Genomic DNA, 23,528 nt, shown 5'->3' with positions numbered 1-23,528 from the left:
GCAACATGAAAAGCATGTTACTAATGTAAGCAATATCTTGATATGTGTATAAATGTAAATAATCTCTGAACTGTTCCTTTAGCACCTTTAAACCTGCATTGCTTTAAAAAAAATATATGTTTTTTAAACACCAACTCTGCTGTTTGTCACATTAATGTATCATAAATTGAACGTGAGTTGAAAAGCGATTTTAATTTACAGTGAGAGAAAACTGCAGTTATGAAAAAAAGCATTTTAATACATTTTCTAAAATCATCTTAAACTATTTCCACACAGGATATTAAATCTCAAAGAAATAAACATCAACAACACCCAAAAAAAGGAAATTCTTCAGATATTGGCATTTCTACAGTGAATCGCTGGTGGCAGCATCAGAAGCCCAGAGAGACTGGGATGCTGAGCTTCAGTCCTCAGAGCAGTTGCCCAGGCAGACTGAGAAGTCCAGCAGGCTTTCTACACCCTGTTGTGTCAATCTATCAAGCAGCAGCAGGTAGAACAACCTCACACACTCTGCCAAAAACCCAGAGAGAGCTCCCTCACCCTCAGTACAACACCACACACACACACACACACATGTGGATGACACTAGAGATGTACACCCAGTTCACATGGTGCAAAAACAAAAATAAATTCATTTCTAAATTAATGGTTAATACAGACAACACATGTGTGCCAAAACAGGAAGAGAAACACGCAGTGACAGGGAGCAAAGACTGGTGTGAAAGGAGACAGGAGACTTAAATAGACAGGATGGATGCCTTCCAGCCCAGTTTCACAGTCCTAACATCTCTGCATCCATCTCTGGAGCTTTATGCTCGATTGATTTGTCTATACAGTATTTGATTCTTTTTCTGTATTGAATAGCTTTTGTACTTCCCTTTAAACTTTACAGTACAATACACTATAGTGCACAATAGGGTTTCTGAGCCTGAGTACTGGAGCTCAGAGTGGAGGTTGAAAGCACATCAGCCTCCCAACGCTGCTTGATGTTCAAGTCATCATTGGGGCCCGACGTTCAGTCCCGTAGCCTGGCTGCTCTGCTGCATCAGCCAGGCCATCCAAACAACCAGGAGTGGTGTGCTGTGACTCAGTCCTGCCCCGGGTCCTTGGCGGGGCCTCCGTCCAGGTAGATCTTGAGGGCCTTCTCCTTGCGTGGAGAGTAGCTGACACGGTGTCCTGTCTTGAGCAGACGGCTGCTCTCCTTCTTCATCAGCTCATTGCGCTCATCGTCTGACAGCTCCATGGGCTCCTCTGTGCTATCCCTGCACCGACACAGATCACAGTGAGGATGACTCAGCCATAAAATGTTCCACATTTATATTAAAAGGTTTGGATTAGAGATTCTAAGCGGATATTTTTCACTTCGTGACAGCTAAAATGTTCAAGCACACAATTCTGTCACCATTAGAGATCTTATAACAACTGATAAAATAATGTAAACCATTAAAAGTAAAAATAGTCTATCCTTAACTGGATTGTTTTACTATGTAATAACGTTTCTGCTGATTTTTACTTTGGTTGGACACCTGTTTTCCTAGAGCATCTTCATTTTTACATCTTTAAAAAATTAAAAAGATCTTATTTTGGTCAACCTGTCTTAAGCATTAATTATTTTAATGTTTGTCGTTACAATATTGTACACAGAGATAATTTACATCATTACATTGTTACTAGTAAATATAGAAAGTGGAGTTATTTATTATAGTTCTAAATTTCATTTTAATGTTATGGTCAAGACTTTGCTTGTGTCAAATGATTTAGCAAAACTCAGGAAATGTTAGGAGAGAAACATCAGTGAAGTCTTTGTTTTGAGCTCTTTTACCTGTAGAAGACCACAGCTCCATCATCACAGATGTACAGAGGCCACACATTTAAGGTCGACACCTTAGGGTTCCAGTCCAAATCGTGATGGATCTCCAACACAGAGATGTCGCAAGGAAATGTTCCTCTCCCCTGCACACAGCAGACAGGGGGAAGGTTTAGAGAGTGACAGTAAAGCAACACATTGCAACAAATATTCTGTGTGAGGCAGTGCATCTTGCGTACCTTTGCAAACTCCAGGTTTTCAAGTGGAATATCGCTGACCTCACTAAGCTGCAAACATAAGAATGAAATGAGTCACAAACAGGCTCAATTATCATTCACAGCAAATAGTAATTTATGTGGCATCATTATGACCACCTGACAAGGCAAATTATTTTTCATCTTTTCCCCCCAATATGAAGTTAATCTCCCAAAATGACTCACTAAAATATGACAGCATTGATTTGAGTGGTGATGAGTGTGCATGTTTATGTTAAACCACTGTCTTTATGAACTGCAGTAAACTGTGTATAAAGTAAAAAACATTGAACAGGAGTCAGACATACCTTCTCCTTCAGTTCTTCTACACTGCTGCTCTCCAGAATCACTTCCTGGAAGGGTCCCAGCTTCATTGTAGCAGGGCTCCATCTGCGGGTCAGAACAGCCAGCTGCGACATGGACTTCATCTTCTCTGGTTCTGACAAACAGAAAGTAGACCAGGGGTCAGGCTGCACTTTAACTGAGAAATGAGTTCAGTCAAACATGTAAACATGTTTCTCTGCACTCTGGTACTACTTTTATCAGAGAGCATGTGTGCCATCATGTCATGGGTTTCCAAGTTATAATGGAACACTGCCTGAAGTCTCTGGAAGCAATAGATATTTTTACCATTTGTTTGATTTCCCACTTTTGAACTCAACTTGTTTGTGCCAAAAAGAAGATGTGACTTTAAGAGATTTATTACCAGCAGTAAATATTGATCTTTAACAATAACTTTTAACATTGCAGCTCCAGCAGATGTTTCAAGTACCAGAAAAACAAATACAGTCTATTATATCCTTTGTATCTAGTATAGAAGAACCAGTGTTACCATTAAGGACTTCGAGGAAAACTTCCCAGTTTGAGGAGATGCTGATGTCTTCCTCATAGACATGGTAATCCAGAAATACTGTGCCAGGATTCTTCCATGTCTTTTTCCTGAGACGGACCCTGAACACACACACACACACACACACACACACACACACACACACACACACACACACCACTTGTTTTGTACACACCTATATATCATCTTTTATCTCGTTTTATATTTGACCAATGACTAATGTGTGGTCCATCGACGTATGAGGTTACCGGTCAATGCTGAGGTCCAGCTTGCACTGCTCTTTCAGTTGAGGAAGCAGCTCCTCTTTTGACTGTCTGACAGTCATGCCCTTGGCAAACACTGTGTCCACAAGGAACTTGCAGGGCTAGGGAACACAATGTTCATCACCATAATCATGTCATTTTAATCCCAATCTTATAGATGATAATAACAGAAAATGAGTTGTGTTCTTACCTCGGTTTCATTCACTAGTAGCTGATACACTTTCACTCTGTATTCACCCTTTTTCAGTGCTCTTCCTAGTCGAATAGTTATCTATGGAACATAATGAAATGTCAGTTAGTCTAAGTCAAGTCTATTATAATCAAGTATTGAGTAACTCAAACAAAAATCAAACAAAATCACTCATGAAAATGGATCCTTACCTTGTTATCATCAGAGAACGATGACAGAGTTTCATTGAGCCGTACACTCTCAAACTCCTGGTTGTTGGCATAAACCCGAAACACCTTAAACTGTGTTGAGGTGACGCCCACGTAGGGCTCCAGGTTCTGCTTAAATGCTGCTAATGTTATCCTCTTGTCCACATGAATCACTAAACCTGAAGGAGATCACAGGAAACAACAATTTAACATTTTTAACACCCCTCTTTAAAGAAAGAAAAACACAGGATCATTTTGTTTTGCTCCTTTTTACTCTCTCGATTTAGTCAATAGTGCTCAGTTTGAACTGTAAGATGGTGTTTGCAATAAAATAGCATTATGTTTCTTAAAGATAGTAATTACTTAAGTCTGCATCATAAATATAGGTTCATACATTTTTGTGCATCCCAGGAGGAGTCATCCTGGGAACAAGGCTCCACTCTGAAGTACAGGTACTGAGCCTCTGACTTGCTCTTCCCATTATCATCATACTCGCTGTCTGTTCCAGAGTCTTCCTCAGCAGTGTCCCAGGTCTCTTTTTTGCCTTCATGGGCTTTGGAGCGACGGCTACTGGTGATGCTGTGAGAGTCCAAGCCATTGGCCAGCTGGATAGGACCGCTGTCTGCATTACACAGTGTGTCACTACTGTGGCTGGAGCTCAGGATGTCGCTGTCCACTGAGCTGGTGCTGCGGTCATTGTTTACCTCAGAGTCCGAGCGCTCCTCACAAGCAAAGTGGTTCTCTGGGTCAGAGGAGGCACCGCCGCTGCACCCAGCTGTTGCTCTGATCCGGTTCTCCAACTCTCTGTTGTCTGCAGCCACGCAGAGTGAAGAGTTTGAGTCGGCCTCTTGGGTTGGGGATTCGATATGTTCAAAGTCGCTTGCATCAGAGCTTTTCTGGCTGTCACTGGTGCTGGATCCCTGCTGCTGCAGAGACAGATTCTTTAACTTTTCAGTGCTCTCCTCGAGGATGGCCTCCACAGATTTCCTGTTACCCTTTGACCCCTCAAAGGGCACATCAGAGTCACCCCCTACTTTTTGGCAAAGAGTTCTGTTGGCCAGTGTGCCAGGAGACTGCTCAGGCAGCAAGACCAGGAGTCGGATCGTATTCCCGTGACGATCCAACAGTTTCCACAAGAGTGAGTCAGTGAAAGCGACTTGATGATCTGCTGACTCGGAGCTCTCTACAAAAACCTAATAAATAAACAAAATGCAAAACAGGTGAAAAATTTTACTTCATAATGTTAAGAAGAGTTCAAATATATTTTCTGAGTACCAATTTTTTACATAAAGCTGACATCACACAATGGCAACACATATGTAGTAAAAGACAAACAATGTATGGACCTTGTTACTCCTGAAGAAACCCTCTGCTTTCAGTGTTTTGTTTGGAACATAGAGGAGCCGGAGGTCATTATAGCAGCGCTCAAGAACCACACGCATCGTTTCTGCACATAGCCCTGTTGCCTGTGAAGAAACAGGTGTGTAAAATTAAAGTCTGCAAAACTGGCACTTAGCCCTATAACAATGGCTATAGAGAAATGTTTTCCAAAGAAGACAATTATTTTGTGTTGATGTTTAAAATAAAAAGTTAAGGAAAGAAGAGAAGATAGAGCTGTAAATATATAAGCAGAGAGGAGTAGCGAACCTGTGCCATTAGCTGTTTGAATTCAGTGATGGTCTGGTTCAGGTATGCCCGGATGCTGATTGGAGTGGTGATGGTCTCAGTCTTAAGATCCACAACATGAACCTTCACCATCACCTCTGTAAAAAACAAACAAACAGGAAGACACATGCACAAAGACATAAAGCACCACTTACAATTATGGTTGAAGTCAAAATCAAAATGATTTTGCTTTATATTCTGACCACTTGCGCATCTACAATTAATGACTACCAGCCATCTTGGTTGGTCGCCATTGTCTGTAGAGTTGACTTGGTCATGTACACTCTGCTACCTGGGCTTTAATCATACTTGGAAGACTGTACATAATTACCTGTGCAGGACTAATAAAAACATTTAATAAAATATGATTATCTACATCACTTACACACATTCCTAATGTACAGGTTTCATTGACTGAACAGTACTGGGCCACTGACCTCCAGGTTTGTAAGGCTGGAACAATTGCTCTGGCCTGCGGGTCTCTAGTAGCAAGTCGAACATGTATGAGGACTTGACTCCTCCCAGGAGCAGGCCCATCGGTGTGTCCTCCTCTCCCTCATAGGAGCGCTCCAGGTACTCGTGGAACTCATCATACTTCACCAAGCGACAGCAGTCAAGAGGGACCACTCCCTCCAGCTCCATCATCTGAAATACAGAACACAGAAACATAACAACACAAGTAAATCAGTGTATTTTGGGACAAATAACCAGTATTTATTATTGTTCAGTTTGTCAAAGTTACATGTTATGTGGAAGCAGACAGGTGAATGCACCACCAAGTTCCCTTCAAGGATACTTGAATGCCATGTTGCTGGAAAACAAATAAACCAACAAACCTTGTAGGCCATTTCTGTTGCTTCTCTGAGAATTTTGTCTTTGTGCACTTCCAGCTTGCTCTCCATCATCATTTTCACAGGATGCATGCAGAAAAGCTTGATCTGAACAGAGAAAAGTAAGACAGTAATAAAAATACTTTTTAAAAGAGGCTATGCATGAACTGATTTTCACTCAGAGGAACAATGGTTCCTGATTCAAGCTAAATGACCATGTACCTTGCAGGTATTGCGCTCAATCTCCCTCTGCCTCTTTTCCTGTTCTTCAGACTCTTTCTCCTTCTGAACCAAACTCTTTATGTGCTCTGGGAAGTCATCCGCGGCTAAATACTCTACAGACAGGACAGACATATATTCATTAAATCTACTTATCTTATCAAAACATATAGCTGGTATTTATTCATGTACACATTCTCTTTTACTGATTCTCATGCTTTGGTAAACCAAGGCCAACAATGGCCAGCACCAATACCTTTGATGAATTTGGAAAGTTTCTAAATATTAAATACAATTTTGTAGCTTAAACCAGACATGTTCTGATTATTTCTTATTTCAGTTCTGTAGAGTAGCAGATACTTGATTGTGCAGTAGGTCTTTCAGACAGGAGAATCAACAATGTGACGGAATAAATGAGAATAAATGATGTCCTAGAACATCTTGAGGCCATCACTGTTTGTCATATCTGTGTTGGTGTCTCAGCAGATTTAAATGAATGAATTTCTTACTTGCATTCCTTGAGGGATCTTTCAATCTATAAATCAGCATATATGCATTTGTAGAGCTGCAGGGAGAAAAAAAACAATGTCTTGTCAGTGAATGTAGTATAAAACAAGGTCACGCTTGTTTTTTATTTGAACAGGGATAAATTGTAAATTACAGGTTAAAGATCAAAGTTCATTACAGTTCTATTCCATAAGTCAATGTACTGTAAGCATATCATGTGAAACAGACATGAGAGACAACTGACCTTGCAAAGGCACTGGAATAATAGCCTCTGCTCCCTGAGGATCCCCCATATGTCTTTCTGATATCATCCTGGGTGATCTGCCAATTAAAAACACATTGATAAAATCCTCTCCAGATTTATATGGGCGGGGAAAAAGCCAAGAATAAAATACAAAACTCTACAATTACCAAAGAAAAAAGGTGGATTGGCTCTCCCCTGTCAGAGAAATTACTATAAAGCAGCTCAAATTCGGCCACTAGTTGGATGGTGTATACCAAATTATGAATCGAGATGGAAAGACATCGAAATGTTTATGGTGAAGGGATTACCAGTCAATACTTTGGTTGGTGTCCCCTCATCAACTAATCACATTTCGGACCCTAATAATCCTTGGATAATGGGCCCCCTAAAAACATGGAATGAAATAATTAAAAGGTATCAATTGAGAAAAAAAGACTGAAATGTTTAAATGGTTTGCCTATGATCCAGATTTTATACCCAATAAGTATGATACACGGTTTAAAAATTGGATAGGGAATGGGCTTACGGCATACTGCACACTCCTAGATAAGGATACAGTTCTGAGCTTCCAGGACCTTAAGGATAAATTTGGCCTACAAAATCAAGATCACTTTAGGTATTTACAAATCAGAGACTTTGTGAACAAAAAAATCCCAAGGGATGCTACCTCAGGGAGGGAAGAAATTCTGAACATCTTTCAAAGAGCTTACAAAAATGCTACCCTCCAAAAAATGATATCTAAACTATATTAGGCTCTCCAAAATCTAAAAAGTGACCATACTTTGTACATTAAGGAAAGATGGGAAGCAGAGGGAGGCCTCACAGTATCACAGGAAGAGTGGGACAGGATCTGCAAACAGCAATGGACAATGACAAGCTCCCCCTCCTGGAGGGAATTCAGTTGGAAGAATGTGACTTGATTCTTTAGCACTCTGGCGCAAAAGACTAACTATTCAAATCAGACTGCCTGCTGGACTTCCTGTGGAAACACATTAGCAAACCACTATCATATTTTTTGGGGCTGTCCCTCTGTGGCTCCATTTTGGAAAGATGTTCACGGGGTCCTGGAAGCTGTTTTTAAAAAGAAAATGTACTTAAACTTTAAAATCATGTATCTTGGTGATCTGAGCGGACTAGAATACGCAAAGCAGGATAAATACCTGTTAGGAGTGTTGTTAGTGGGATGGAAAAAGGCCTTTACCAGAAAATGGCTTAAGAAGGACAAACCAACAATAAATTAATGGATTGATATAATCTATAATATATAAGTGATGGAGAGGATCACATTTAAACTAAGACATCAAATTGATATTTTTGAAGAAAATTGGTCAAAATGGCTCTCTTATGTGTCAAGTGTAAGACCTGAGTCATACCTTCCAAATTTAAAAGGATTTTCCCCTTTCCCAAGTGCAGAATCTTTATGTTTTTCGGTTTAGATGTATGAGCCCATGTAAAAACAAAGATGTGGTATACAAAGACACATGCTGTACAAGTAGTAGTGGGTATGGTGTGTATATATGTGAATATGTGTCTATATGCGAGTACTATGTGTAAACTGACTGAGCTGTCGAGATAAGTAAGGGTGTGGGTACATGTGTCTATGTGTGTATACTGTATTTATGTTGATTCTGCTGTCTTATTTAACACTCAGATCCTCCCCATGTTATGCGTTTTGTGCCCAGTTGGCGCATTTATGTTGTTTTGTTCTAAAAGAAAAACGAATAAAAATTTATTTTTTTTACATTTTTGTCAAAACTATACAGTGCCAAAAAAAAAACAACAAAAAAACAAACTAACACATAGAAGGCACTGACACTCTTTCAACAGAAATTGCTTTGCCAATAATAAGGTGTGTTTTAAAATGACAGGGGCATGGGGTGCATTTGTGTCTTAAAATAATAAAGTATGTATAAATAGGTCTAGCAGTTAAATAGTCCGATTCGTCATTCTGTCTGACATTTAAGTGCTGCAAGAGGACAAAATAGGTCACTTAAGGGTTGATGCTGACCTTGCTAACATGCTGATCATTGAAGCTGTACCACTGGCCATCGCTGAAGGATTTGATGCAGGCATAATAGTGGCCACCTGCAGCACTCCCCGAATGGACCATGACGGAGAACAGCTCAAAGGTCAGTAAACTCTGAGGTTAGACAAAAAAAATATTTTTGTTCAGACAAAAGCAAAAAACAACTTGTATCATCATATTCGAGCTCAACATGCAGGACTGATGTTCACAATGCTAAAATCCTCCAATACTATTTAATTTGCAAGGACAGGATATAGGCATAATATATGCTACATTCGAATCCGGTAAATATTGAGTGTATTAATGGGGAAAACATGCAGAGAGACAGTTTTATGTAAGAAAACCACCATGACCTGCAAAGTTAGAAACAGATATTTCACATAACACAAACAAGGAAGTAAAGGGTCACACTTTTCAGCTTTGACTGACAGCAGACAGTTGCTCGAAAACATTTCCTGGAATCCCCTCTCATTACTATAATGGCACAGCAGCAACAGATGAGACAAAAATTAAATTAAAAACCAAAACAGGGTGTCCTAGTCGGATGTTGAGCCATAACAAACCTTCAGAAGACCTTCACTGCTCTCTGACAGTCTATTTTGTTCTATGAAAAAAATTAATTTGGAGTTTTCAAATGATCTTCCAAAATCTCCCATAGTTTTCATTTGACTCTCAGTGATCCCTTGTGCCTTGTAGCATCTGCAACTGCTTGTATTGTTTGGTTGTATGCATTTTAATATACATTTAGCACATTTATAACTATTAACAGTATCAATACAGTAAGTGCTCAGGATGATGATTACCTTTGGCTTCAACACCCTCTCTGTGCTGCCAGTGCTGTCCAGGCAGATGCCCTCATCCACACAATCATCTGTGGAAAAATCATTGCTCATCTGGTCGCTGTGGCAACTACCTTCATTCTCTGCTCCACTGTCAGTGCAGCTTTCAGTCTGAGGAGACTTCTACAGAGGAGGCCATAAAAAAACAAAACAAACGAAAAGCACATCAGAATTAAGAGGGGGTTTCTTTTTAATGATACAGAAATGTTGTGGGTTGTCAATACTGGTAGTAGATTTTGAAAATACTTTTGCCCATATTGATTATTTTTTAAATTCTGAAAACATTTCTCGATTCACAATCTATTGATTAGTTGCTAACTATTAAATTGATCATTAACTATTATGACAATCAATTAATCATTTGGAGCATTTTTAAAGATAAAAACGTCCACATTCTCTGATTCCAGCTTCTCAGATATGAATATTTTCTGGTTTCTTTAGTCCTTTATGACAGTAAACTGAATATATTTGGGTTGTGGACTGTTGGTCAGAAAAACAGGACATTTGAGGATGTCATCTTTGGCTTTAGGAAACAGTGATTGGCAATTTTCACCATTTTATGGACTGAACAACTTATTAATTAATCAAGAGAATAATTAACAGATTAATTCAAGCATCCTTCAAGATAAAACAGGAGAAAACAAAATACGTCACATGTTGTCTATATAGAGGTGTTAATTAATTTGTCTTTCCCTTGTTTTCAGCCAAAAGAAAACTCCAAGTATCTCTGGTCCGGACTTCGTGATAAAGATGTTACATGATCAGAAAACACAATGAAGTCGAGTGTGGCACATGTATCTTTTTCCAACCATAACTTAGAGTCACAGCAAGTAATTGATAATTTGATACTCATGGCTAACAGTAAAATAAAAAGGGGACCAAAAAATCTAATTTGAGCTGACCCATACCTCATCTTCCACATCAATGAAAGGACTCATGTCAAGCTCCTCTGGGAAAGTCATGCGGTCATTGAGCTTGATGCGATGCATAGTGGTATAATCGAAATCAAACCGCTTCAGCTGTAGTGTCAGCAGGTAGGGAAAATGCAGAAATCTCAGACCCTGTGCAGAGAGGAATGTATCAGAGAGGTACGCAGGTCAATAACAGAACACTGTATTCTCTGAACACAACTCCCACATCACATTTTCAGTGTGCTCACCTTGCGGGCGTCACATTTCTTTTTGCAGCGTTCACAGAAGTACTGGTTGGGTCCATCCAGAGTTTCTGGTTGGATGAATGCCTGCAAAGCCTCCTCCTGTGGCAGCAAAATTCGTTACAGGTACATTTAGAGGCAGATCTAATTACTGAGTGGTCATAAACTAATTTGACATTAGCTGTGAGAAGTGAAGTCATGGCAGCCTTGATGTGATGCCAATATGTGAAATTTTGACATAAATGTAATGTAAAGAAACATACCACACTGCCGTAGGCCTGGCTGGCTCCGAAGGGTCTGATTACAAGAGGGATGTCCAAGTATGTATCAATCCTCCAGCTCTCATAGCCACACTCGAGACAACGGACATAATCCTTGAGCTTCCCCTGGTAGAGCTGGTTGATCAGGTCAGCCTGAGGATTCGGGGGCATGACAGTCAGGCCTTCACAGACGTGTTTCACTTGTAAAAATAAAGTATTTGCTTTTGGCTACCAAATTTATTCTTGCTAAATTTCCTCAGTACAGACAGCCTCAATGTGCATTTACTGCTGTGGGAAACCCTCTGCCACCACAAACTGTTAAGAATGAGACAGTTCTTATATTCTTACCACTATGGGAAGAAAAATGTAAGGTTTTATCGAACGTGAGGGTTCAGCTCATCATGATAATGTAGTATTTATGTCATGTTAGAGGGAAGAGATGGGAAAGAACTTGTTAACAACTTGAGAGCACTTCAGTCATTGGACATTATTACATTGATCAACTGACTTTGGCTGACATATGGGATCCATATTAGCTTGATTTTCAAGTATTCCCATAGGCACAAAGTTGGATATATTGTAGCTTTCAGAAAAATCAGAGTTTCTCAGTCACAGTCACAACTGAAAGTAAATGTTAATTTCAAGTTAGAAACTCATGATTACAATAATAGTGAAATGAACGCAGCATCAACTCTATGATGTGAGACTTAGCTAAACGGTTTAAAGCTACATTCTGTCAGTCAAATGTGCTTGATCTACAGCTAAAACCCTAAAATGCCGTTAGCGCAGTTAGCATGCTGGCATGTTTGATATTAGCTTGTTAATATGCATAAAGTTAGCACAGTAACATGTTAACAATATTTTAATATGCTATGTTAGCATTAAAGGAGAATGGAATTTGGCACATGGAGAGCAGTTGCTGTAACTAGTCTTGTGTCTCTACACAGGACATTAAATAACAGAGATATGCCCATCTTGACTAAAAATTAAAGCTTCACATAAAACATTTTAACTAGGTCTTAAAAATAATCTAAATCTTTGTATTTTATGTTCTATTACCATATATTACAACATGCTGTTTCTAACTTAAAATTCCCACTTAGTAAAATATTTATCCATTGTAGTGGTATGTTATTGACCTTATTTTTAATGAGGTTCAATCACATGCGTTCATTTTGTCCTAACTAGGAGCTCATGTGTACAGACCACATGGCTGTACATACGCACACTGGATTAAGTGTTTGCAGTTTATAGCCACTCCTGAGATAAGGACCAGCTAACCCTGAGGCATACTGGCACATTTCACTTTTCCCCACAGTAGGCCTTTTGTTTTGATTGTGGGGGGAGTCCTTAGAATGGCTGCTGGTTTTTTGCTGTTAAAAGTCTAAGCAAAGTTTTTGCTTTCTCTTACCTGTTCAGTCTGCTTCCACTTTTGCTCCAGGGCATCAAACATGACCCTGCACAGTTCCTGGACGTCATGTTGTTGCCAAGCTAAAAACAAAAGTACAAAAAGTATAATGTACAGATGCAGAGGCACATGGTGTCTCTCTTACAAATACGCACACAAGCCATGTGAGTCTAGTCATAGGAGACCACAAAAGCTCACCCTCACTGCTGTCCCAGCCAAAACTCCGCGTCACATCAGTGGTTTCAATTGCTCGTTTCTTACTAGTCTGCAGGAGAACAAACAGCCTTTGCAGCTGGTAGGGAATGCTGGTGACAGGGTCCTCTTCTGACTCCTCAAACTCCCAGCTGAATAATAGAGTAATAAATAAATGAAGGATTTTAACAGTTGAAATATTGCCAGTAACTCCACATAGACCTGTAGGAACATAACTCCTTACTTGTAGAGTGCATTTCTGAACTCCGGGGTCATGTACAGTGTTTGTAGAAGACTGTTTAAGTAGCAGGTCATAGCTTGGTTGACCAAGCCCACGTAACCTACAGTGGGGGCAAATGACAAGAAATCAGAAGTCAGCTGGGGTTGTACAAAAGGAGTGATATCATATATCTGATAGGTGACCAAACCTCACCTGTGTCAGATTTGCTGAGGATGGAGGAGTAGGAGTAAGATGGACTGCTGTAATCACCACTGCAGCCTGCTGTGCTGTCCCTTGGTAGCGGCCCAATGAACCGCTCCTGGGAACTATCATCAACTCCACTGCTATCTGCTGTTCTTGACTCATCCTGAAAAACACACACAAACAGAAAGGAAACCTTTTAATGAAATACCGTAAGTCTAACTGTGAATGACCCTCTAGAGCCAGTTATGGTTTGTTTGTTTGTTCTGGGCTACTATAGAAACATGGCGGGGCAATATGGTGGGATCCATGGAGGAAGACCTGCTCCTGATGTAGATAAGAGCTAATTCTAATGAAAACACAACAATTCTTATTTTCAGGTGATTATACAATAATTAAAGCCTAATTATAAATATTATATTCCATTTCTGCCAAGTCCATTCCACTAGATGCCATTAAATCTTAAACTCTGGAAATTAAGAAATAAAGAATTCAGTTTGATAATTCTATGCCACTTACCGATACAGTCTGGGGTTGCTCTCCATCTTTGTCTGTCAGCTGGAGGAAATTCCTCTTACCACCAGGCTCAAACCCAGAGTCTGAGAGTGACATCTCACTGCTGTGGTCCAGTGGTGCCTAGAGGGAGGCAAAGTAAAAATAAAAATCACAAATAATGGCAGGTTTTGTTTAGAGCCAAATTATTCCTGGAAAAATGCTAACAAACAGCAGGAAACATTGAAAATAAATGTTTTCTGCACTCTACAAATAATAAACTCACAAGACTTAGATTCCCACTGAAATCATTTTCAGTAAATTCTCTGTATTGACGCGGAAAGTAGCTTGAAGCCAACATGTGAACAATGCTGCGTAGCAGAAGACTGTCTACTGGGCAAGCTGAGGACGAGCAAGTAGAGTGCTGCAGTGGAAACATACAGTAGCTTAATCCACTGACCTACTCAGTGAGATAACAACAGGCACAGCACCTGGGCTTTGGCCTGGGTCAGCAGCAGGATTAGCATGGGGCTCATTTAAGAAAAGGGAGTAGTATGTACACAAGCACAGACACTGAGTACATTAGAAATTAAAATATGACAGTTTAACATAACAGTGCTTGTTCTTAGCAACTCCATGCTTACACACTTTGGGTTTTTTTTGTTGCAGGGCACAATGGTATGGAAAAATCTCTCTTTGAACACCGACAGCAAGAAAAAAGGTGTTGGCTGGTTGGCTGTCTGACTTTAAAACATATCACTACTGCTATCAGCTTTTCTGAGGTCATGATATGGCACTGCTTCCCCAGAGTAGAGTTGAAGAGGCCATGTGTCCTCATATAAATCTCTTGGACAGTTAATTATTGTATTTAATGCTTATTGTAGAAGTTTTTAGAAAAGAGGTAACATGGAGCACAGAGAATAACACGTACACTGACCTCAACTACGTCAAACCCCAAACTTTCACTTCACCATCTACCCTGATACTTAAAACAGTGTACACGAATCTTAAACAATCTAAGTTATTACAGTATCGGGAAGACAGTTTGGCTTCTCAAGGTTAGAGGGATAGATTGTATTTTTTTATGAGGCACTTAGTCAGTTTAATACTACAGTGGATTTGGGTCTGCATGCTCCCATTTTGACATGCAGACAAGAGTACCAGCATAGTAGGTAAGCCATGTACTGCTGTGGACGGGGATAGCAGCAAAACCTATTTTAGCCATCTGAATAAAGGTCTACCCCTATGCTATATTTAGATTTTTTTCACTGCTTTAACTTGCCGCCAGACAGTGCTTACATACAGATTAGAACATGTAATTCCAGAGGAAAGGGCTGTTTTGCTGCTATCCCCGTCTGCAGAAGTGAATTGCTTAGTTTCCGGTACTGCTAATACTCCTGTCTGCTTCGCCAAACTGGAGGAGTGCCAACCCTCAGCTACTGCAGTTTAAGATACTGACAATGGATATGTATCTCATATGACCCCCACTTCAAAAAATGCAAATTATCACTTTAAATAACCTAGGTTTTTGTTTGGACACTTGAGTAAAGTTTGGGGAGAAAAGGTGCCTATTGTTGGCAAACCTCACACTTTCAACACACGATCAAGCCAATAAACCCGTTTTCAAATGCTACACCCCCTTCACACCTGTTAGGTGCCACCATCATGTTGAACAATGGAAAAAAAGGAAAGGTAAACAATACCAATTTTAACCTTTTACCTTGACCTAATTTTGATTTGACAGAGCATTGCAGCCCACAACACACAGTTGAGATCCATAATTACAGTGAAGGCTGTGCACAGTAATGTGGAAAACCTTAAACACACGTGAGCAGAAACAAGGGTAACGGTGTAGATTAATGAATGTCCTAACCATGTCCAGAGTATTTCCCCAGGCAAGGTCAAAGGTGCCATTGACATATCCCGCTTTGTGGGCAACATCTTCATAAAGTTTAGAGAGGGTGGTGGAAGCAGGCAGGTTAAGGGTCAGCCTCTCATTGACTGTCTTTGCACTGGTGGTGTCCTGGATTATACACAGCACTCTCGGCTCCTCTGCTGCATTTTGGATCTGCAAATCAAGATGATAGCAGTTAGCATGGTGTGCTGACTGTATATTTGTTCTGTACTTTGTGTGTTATCGGCGCTGTGTACCAGTGAAAAGCCAAGTGTTGAAATAAAACTGTTACAACATTTTGTACTATTATTATCAGAAACATAAGCCAGTACACATAAGAAAAAATACCACTCTGTGTCATGCCTCAGTACTGATACGACCTATCTGTTACAAGTTGAGTTACATTTCTGGAAAAGATCAAGTTGAGTAAAAATCTGGTCAGATTTATAAACTTGTTTACTTTTTCTTTTATTATACAATTCCTGGTTTCAATGGAAATGTTGCTAATTTCATTACATTTAGGCTACATGATTTGAGATCAGGTTTCTATTCTGCGCAGACTCTGGCTCCAAATACCGTCACACAAGCAACATAGCAGCTGCCAGAAAGGGCATATTTTGGCTTCACTTTTGCAAAAACAGTAGGAAGTGGAGAATCGTTGTCCATATTTATATAAAGTCAATGGCATGACCAACAGTAGATGGCGGTGAGCACCCCACAAATTTAGGGAAGCAGGCATGAGTACCAACATGGAAACTAAACAATACACTGTTGTGGACAGGGGCAGCAGCAAAACGTATTTTAGCCACCTAAAAAAGATTGAAAATCAGTTCAAGTGTACGCTATATTTAGAATATTTCCATCACTCTAACTTGGTGTCAGACAGTCCTTTCCTTTGGCACTATATTTTCTCAGATGTAGAACTTCTGTATTCCTACACGTTGCCCTCTGTATTATGCTTCAACAGCACTTTCTGCCCGAACAGTTGATCTGCGGCGTAATACAGTGCCTGCCATGTGTAGGAATGCAACGGTGCTACATTTGAGAAAATGTAGTGCCAAAAGAAAGGACTGTCTGGTGGTAAGGTAAAGTGATGAAAATATTATAAATATAGAATACACTTAAACTGATGTTTAACTGAGTTATTTTTTAACGTGGCTAATATACATTTCGCTGCAGCTCTCATTAAAGCAGTACTAATGCCTGCTTCTCCAAACTGGGGTAGTGCCAACCTCAATCTACTGCAAGTAATAAACTTAGTATGTATAAGAACTTCATGCAACCCTGCTTCAAAAAATGCAAACTATCCCTTTAAAGTAAGGTATCACAGCTATCTGTGCCCAGCTCTCATGAAGAGAATGTATGTATTCAATGGGTCAAGATGCTATTTAGAAAAAAAAGCATTAGTCTTTGTGACTAAATACAGGACATTAGAAGTTTCTAAAGTATAACCTTTGACGACTTGGTAAGTGACAAAACAATTTTCATGCCAATTGTATAAACAAATGAAATCCTTGCCAACAAAATATGAACAGATATGGCAGGGACATGCAGAAGCTAATCCACCACAATGACATCCTTTCAAAAGAAGCTCACATTTTCTCTTCTATACTTATGATTCAGCACAAGCTTAATAGGAATTTGCTTGAGACAGACATAATTTGAAGTTGGCTGTATAACAGATGACTTGAGGCTCTCTCATTCACTGACATCCGTAAGAACCATCCTTACAAGTGACTGGACATGCCAGCTCTCCAGGCAGTTGCTGATCTTTGGTTCAAAATTCAACAACAAAACAAAAGAAAAAACATACACACATATACACAGTTACTTTAGGTTAAAAAAGAAAAAGAAAAAAAGGCCATGCCATTGCTGAATCATGCTTCATTTAATTGTGTAACACCTAGTTTAAATTGTTTTCCAACAGGATCAAGAGTTTCAAGAGGCAGTGAGTCACTTCGTAATCTAAACCGTCCTCATAGTTGATTGTCTGTGCCTGGTCGGGCTTAAATGATTGGCAGACTAACAGCTCATACTGACGACTCAGGAAATAAAAACTGGCTGAAAAATCCACTTAGCAAGTACTAATGGGCTGAGTGTACAAAGATCATGTCATAAAGATGCACCAATATCGGTCCCATACTGACTCCAATAGCTGGATCGGGTATTGATGACAATGGTCTAATCTGGTACCGGATACCATTAGTTGGTAACAATTCAATAAATTGATGTATTTATTTGTTACATTTTGATTTACAAAGTTAGAGATGAAATGTTTAAGTCAAGCCTGATTTGGCCTTACACATAAAAGAATTATCCCAGTTTCTCAGACATACAGCTTATTAATTAAACATTGGTACACCCAAAGCCCAGGTATCAGAACTGAAAGAGTCGGATTGATGCATCTCTATATTGTCAGACCACTTTTCATAACTTCTCATAATGGTGACCAGCTACAAAATATTTTAATTCAGTGAACTGAAAACAATTGATTACTATTGTGTAAAAGTTTAGGAAAGTCAATATTGAGCACATACACATAATGATCCAATGCAGCTTTAGTTGATCAGCTATTAGCTAATACAATGTTTACTTGTATTTGATCATACATTGCTGTATTTAAATCATCATTTTGATAAATGTCTATGATATTGAGGTAACACTTTGTTCTGATATTTTGTCACGAGAACATGAAACACTGATGCATTTGAGAAGCTTTGCTTATTTTTTAAATTGACAGTTTTTTTATAGAAAAGAATTGTTGATTTGAAATGTTATCCATCCTTAAATGTGCGCGTCTCTTATGATGCTGTTACATGTGAAGCTTCCTCCTAGTTGAAGAATGTCTGGATTGTGTCTTCACTCTCCAGTATGACGGTCATCACAGTGCTGCTTCATGCAACTATATAACACCATGCTAATTTGTGAGCTCTCTTACACACACACACACACACACACACACACACACACACACACACACACACACACACACACACACACACACACACACACACACACACACACACACACACACACACACACACACACACACACACACACACACACACACACACACACACACCAAGGCTACCTGAGAAATCCTCATCATTTCATCAAAAATACTCTGTCTGCAACTCCAAAACGCACCCTGATAATATGTGGAGACAGTTGGAATGAAGAGCATCACAAAACACACACAGCAATAAACAGAAATTGTAACACATACCTTTCTAATTACCCTAAACACATTTAGGATGCACCATGCTGACGGGTAAACTCGTACCTAAAATTGTTTGTCTGGCAAATAAACCTCCTGGCTAGTAAAAGAGTGATAATTACAGGACTTTTTTCAGGTTAGTCAGGTTGTGATCTTGGCAAAATGTGAGTAACAGGTCCTATATAGGAGCTGGAGCTGACAACACACAAGTGTATTATGAGATTAAAGGTTATTTTTACCATGGATATAATCACAAGGTGCTGACATGAAGCCACAGGTACGGTAAAGCAAAGGCAGTATTTGTTTATGGCTGTAACTGATTCTAAATGGAATAAAAATGATGACTTAAGATAGTGTCAGTACCCATAAACATCTATTAATACACTGCAACTACATCTGCTCACAAAAACTAAAAACACACAAGACAAGAGATGGAAGGAGTTCATTTAATAGCCAACAATCTTATCTCAATAAACCTTACTGTAGACAGTTCATTTGTCGACTAAAGCTGACACTTTGGCAAGGAACCAACCATTAATTTGTACACTGAAATCCAAATAATAGCACTGATAAGTAGTGACGATGGGTGGTAAATGTTAGCTGACCAGGACAGAGGAAGAAACTCCACTTTTAGGAGCGATATTAACAATAAATTCATGTTGTGTTGATTCAAAACGTGAATCAACAAAGTAAATTAGTGACCTCAAAATGTGGATCGGTTCACAGACTAATGGCAACCTCGTGCCGCTGTAAGTGAGAGAACTGTGATAACAGCCACGGAGGTTTTTATGCATGACTACAAAATGAAAACTTAACCTTTCCCCTTGAAAAACGAAAGCTATCTCAGCAAAGTCATAACGCAAAGCAAGCAGAACGTGATCTGAGACAGCTTTCTGTTATCTTAAGAATGCTAAACATTTAAACTATGGAAAACTAATGGTTTTAACAAATTCAGTTTTAATACTAAAAAGATGGCTAACCCTGCATGTTCATGAGCTTTTTTATGGCTTCATGTCTTAACTTGTGTAAGTATCACACAGAAATATGCTTAGTAAGTATTAATGTCCTTATATTTATTGCTATTACAGCTAAATGAACGGTGGTATGTGTTTTGAGAACCTGTCTTTCTTTAAAAGGCTGTCAACACAAACAGTGTGACGTACAGCGCAGTCAATTTTCTTGTGGAAGAAACTTTTTGATTGACAAGATTAATAATTAAACTATCAACGCATTTTCTGCATAACAACAGGCAGTTTGGCAAGAAAACTTGTCGGGTCACACAAGTCGACTTTGTTATGACAAATCATGAGCTATGCAAATGTTAACTCAAAACCGTTCTAATTCCTGCTTTTAAAAAAACAATTACGGCCAATAATTTTACAGGTTTCAAATAATGTCACTCCTCTCACTGTTAAACGTAATTATGAAATAAATCTCAACAGAGATACATTCCCAGTGAAGTTTAGTGTTTCAGTGCAGCGATGTCATTTTATATGATGTTTATTGTTAAACTGTAAAATATCATGCCTCCATTACATATCTTTGTCACAAGTGTTAAATAACCACATTTGAGGGATCATCGCAAAACAATGTGAATTTGTAGCTGTGAGATTATCTGCAAGTATATCAAAATCAGAATTGTTTTACTTCCTAATATCAGTATCTACATCTGCAACAAAAATACAGTATCAGCCCAGTCCTAATTCTTATAGAAACAACATTTCAAAAGAAAGATGTACATATGGTGACATTTTGGAAAAAGGGGTTTTGTTACCATCTATACAGCAAAACCATCATAAACATAAAGCCATTCAGTAGCCTGCTTCAGTCACAGAGTTGAGTGTGGTTACGTAACTGGGGTTGTTAACTTGGCTTCTCCTTTCACAGCGGTTTCTTTGGGCCCTTAATAACTTAATCATTTCTGTTATCCCAGTGCACATCTCTTCCACTTCCATCCACAACTGCAGCTCATGTCAACACTACCCCACCTACACTTCAGCTTATGCCTTGTTTCACAACAGCTTTAAATGCTATGATCATTTCAGCAACAGAACTTCAGTGGTGCAACTAATATTTCAGTAGATTTTGTGATACTAGCTTTGCATAGTTTTTGCATTGACAATACTGATAAAGTTTAGACAACGATCACAACAAATGATGTTCCTGTCCTACCAGCTTGTCAAAAGTACCAAAGGACAAAAATGCAGCTGGATTTGCAACAACAGACTTTGCACATATATCTAAAAAAAACAAAAAAAAAAAAAAAACATTTGCAGTTCTTACTTTTTTTCAAAAATGTTTTTACAACAGTAGGTTAAACTAATTATATATTTTAAAATATAAATTGATGCTTTAACATCAATATATTGTTTACATTTTATAATTTCTTGGGTTTATATTTAGATCCTTTGTATAAAACAGGTGATAAGCAGATTACCTATTTATGGATATTTTTAAAGACACTTGTAATTTTTTTTAATTTTTTTTTTTACTTCTGTTTGATTAAAACTTGTAAATCTTTTTTGTTTGATTAATTAGTTATTCTTCTTTTTTGTCCCCTACCCTCCTTCCCCTCTTTCAGGTGTCTCTTGGCACTCCTCGGGCCGTCCAATTAAATAAGAATCTGTTCTTAATATCCTGCATGGTAATATAAATGTTAAATTTACAAACATAATAATTCTCTCAATCACTCTCCATTGTAGCTTTCTTTTTTAACAGCCAAATATCATTTATGAAAACAAGCCTTAAAAATCATTGCTTTGCTGTTAAAGTGAAATGTATAGGATACAAACCGTTTGACTCCTCACCAGCTCAAGTCATCCTTGTAAACAATAAGCTTGTCCAGGTGTTTTTTTTATTAGATCCATTAATAAGTTGTGTAAAAGTTGACACTATTACTGTGACTTATATTAAAATGAAGTGTGGTGTGCTGCATCATCAAGTCCAATTTCCCCACCAGTCCCTTATATCAATGAGTGACGTCCCACGCCTGACGTATGACTCTGCAGCGGACGTAAATGCAGCCAAACTGCAATAAACACCACCCATAATTAAATATTGGAGCTCCAAATTAGTTTCGACAACCTCTTAGATATATAACACATTAAACACATTAACACATTTAAATGACTGCCAATATACCAATAGTAGCCTATATGACGTTTATGTTTAATTCAGACTTAACATATCAGCAACCAACCATCAAAAGGAGACGACAGTGGCAATATAGTCGATTATTTTTCTACTTAAGTGACAAAACATCGTGCATTTGTAACAATGTGGATTAATACTGATGGATTATTGTTTTAGTTACACGTAAACATCAAACACAGCAGAATAAACAAGCGGAGGCTGAATAACTTATCATGTCAGCTGAGCTCGTCAGGGATGTTAGCATAAAGAGGACAAATAATTCAACACAAACATTAGAAGAATAACTAATATTGACACTAATGGTTATGTTACACACATCTGCATCTTCGCGACTAGCTTCACTTTAGCGTTAGCTGCCAAATATGACGAGCTAGCGCTTCCGTTTACAGCTTCATTCAAAACAATCCCCCCAAACAGGGACAACAACTAATCAGATCAACCATATCTGTAAAACTAGTGTTAGTGATACATGTTAACTTACTCTTACACTAGCCAGTCAGGTAACCATTTGTTTTAGGTTTAACAACTTATAAACAACTATAAAAACACCCAGATTAGCTGGAGTTGTTGCCAATAACCATACTTGAAGCTAACGACATTAGCTAGCCAAAATAAAGAGCAAGCTGGCTAACTAATATTGACAAGTGTCGTCTTTGTTTTAGGGGGTTAAAAGGATGTCAACCACGGAAGTTCATTTTAATAGTCATTAAAGTCATTAATGTGAAGATAATGGTGCTAACGCTTTAGCTGGCAACATAAATCCACTTTGTGTTGAAATATATAGAAAGTAGCTGCTAACTGGTCCTAGCTGTTAGCCGTGTCATGCTAGGCCGTCCAAGTCATGTTGAGCTAACTGTTAGCATTTAGACGACAAGCCAACATCGTAAACTTACAAAGTGGTGCAAAAGTTTAGACATTGATAGTGAGCAAAGGGGGGTGACAGCTAACGCCCCAGAGACTGGTTCTCCGGCCTGGGTTGAGTCCGCGATAAAAGCTCACCTCTTTAGGTACGAACTGGTTCTCCTCGCTCGGCACCATTTCCATTTGTGGCGACAGTTCAGACAAACATCGATCCGGACCAGGATGTCAGCGGCTCAACTCAGCAGTGAACAAAGACATGGTTTTTGTGTCCGGTTTGTTTGAAGTCTGAATGCTTGGATAACAAAATTACACTTGCCAAAAACTTGTATGCTTATTATGAAAGTGGTGGCAGCGGTCTCGGTTCACACTACCCGAGCACAAAGTGTCCTGTTGTAAACGCAGAAAGATGGCCGGTGTTTTTACTCCGCGAGACTTTGGCGTCACATTGCATCCAGAGCAGCGTGCGTGATGTGTGCGGGCAGGATGACGTAGGCGTGTTTTTCCTTGTTTTTTAAGAGGGCACAGATATGTCAAAAAAAACAAAACACGAACACCACATTATTACGTCCACTAAGCAGGGTTAGGAAGGTAACTT

At 39.0% G+C, this 23,528-nt stretch overlaps 1 protein-coding gene across 1 annotated transcript; it reads right to left on the bottom strand.

Annotated features, from left to right (window-relative positions):
* Nucleotides 1-179: 179 nt before the first annotated feature.
* usp47 (ubiquitin specific peptidase 47) lies at nt 180-23,327 on the bottom strand. The gene is made up of 28 exons (XM_062422848.1): nt 23,072-23,327; nt 15,682-15,876; nt 13,836-13,952; nt 13,329-13,482; nt 13,140-13,236; nt 12,902-13,047; nt 12,707-12,786; nt 11,299-11,448; nt 11,042-11,137; nt 10,791-10,943; nt 9,847-10,005; nt 9,026-9,157; nt 7,018-7,094; nt 6,776-6,831; nt 6,270-6,382; nt 6,054-6,155; nt 5,655-5,862; nt 5,200-5,315; nt 4,899-5,018; nt 3,947-4,745; nt 3,556-3,731; nt 3,365-3,445; nt 3,160-3,275; nt 2,894-3,012; nt 2,370-2,500; nt 2,047-2,094; nt 1,823-1,953; nt 180-1,262 (listed from the first exon to the last, which is right to left on the bottom strand). The coding sequence occupies exons 1-28, from the start codon at nt 23,114-23,116 to the stop codon at nt 1,088-1,090; spliced, it is 4,092 nt and encodes a 1,363-aa protein (XP_062278832.1). The 5' UTR covers nt 23,117-23,327; the 3' UTR covers nt 180-1,087.
* Nucleotides 23,328-23,528: the final 201 nt, after the last annotated feature.

The sequence above is a fragment of the Scomber scombrus genome, chromosome 1 (assembly GCF_963691925.1).
Source record: "Scomber scombrus chromosome 1, fScoSco1.1, whole genome shotgun sequence".
In the NCBI taxonomy this organism is placed as follows: Eukaryota; Metazoa; Chordata; class Actinopteri; order Scombriformes; family Scombridae; genus Scomber; species Scomber scombrus.
Note: the sequence above shows the minus strand (reverse complement) of the source record. Positions and strands in the feature narration are given on the sequence as shown.

Excerpts from the sequence above, each read along its gene's own strand:
- usp47 (XM_062422848.1), bottom strand. The coding sequence starts at position 23,116 with ATGGAAATGGTGCCGAGCGAGGAGAACCAGTTCGTACCTAAAGAG. Across the intron at positions 15,877-23,071 it reads ACCAGTTCGTACCTAAAGAG|ATCCAAAATGCAGCAGAGGA; the intron begins GTGAGCTTTTAT and ends CTTGATTTGCAG. Across the intron at positions 3,732-3,946 it reads CTCCTGGGATGCACAAAAAT|GTTTAGTGATTCATGTGGAC; the intron begins GTATGAACCTAT and ends GATCTCCTTCAG.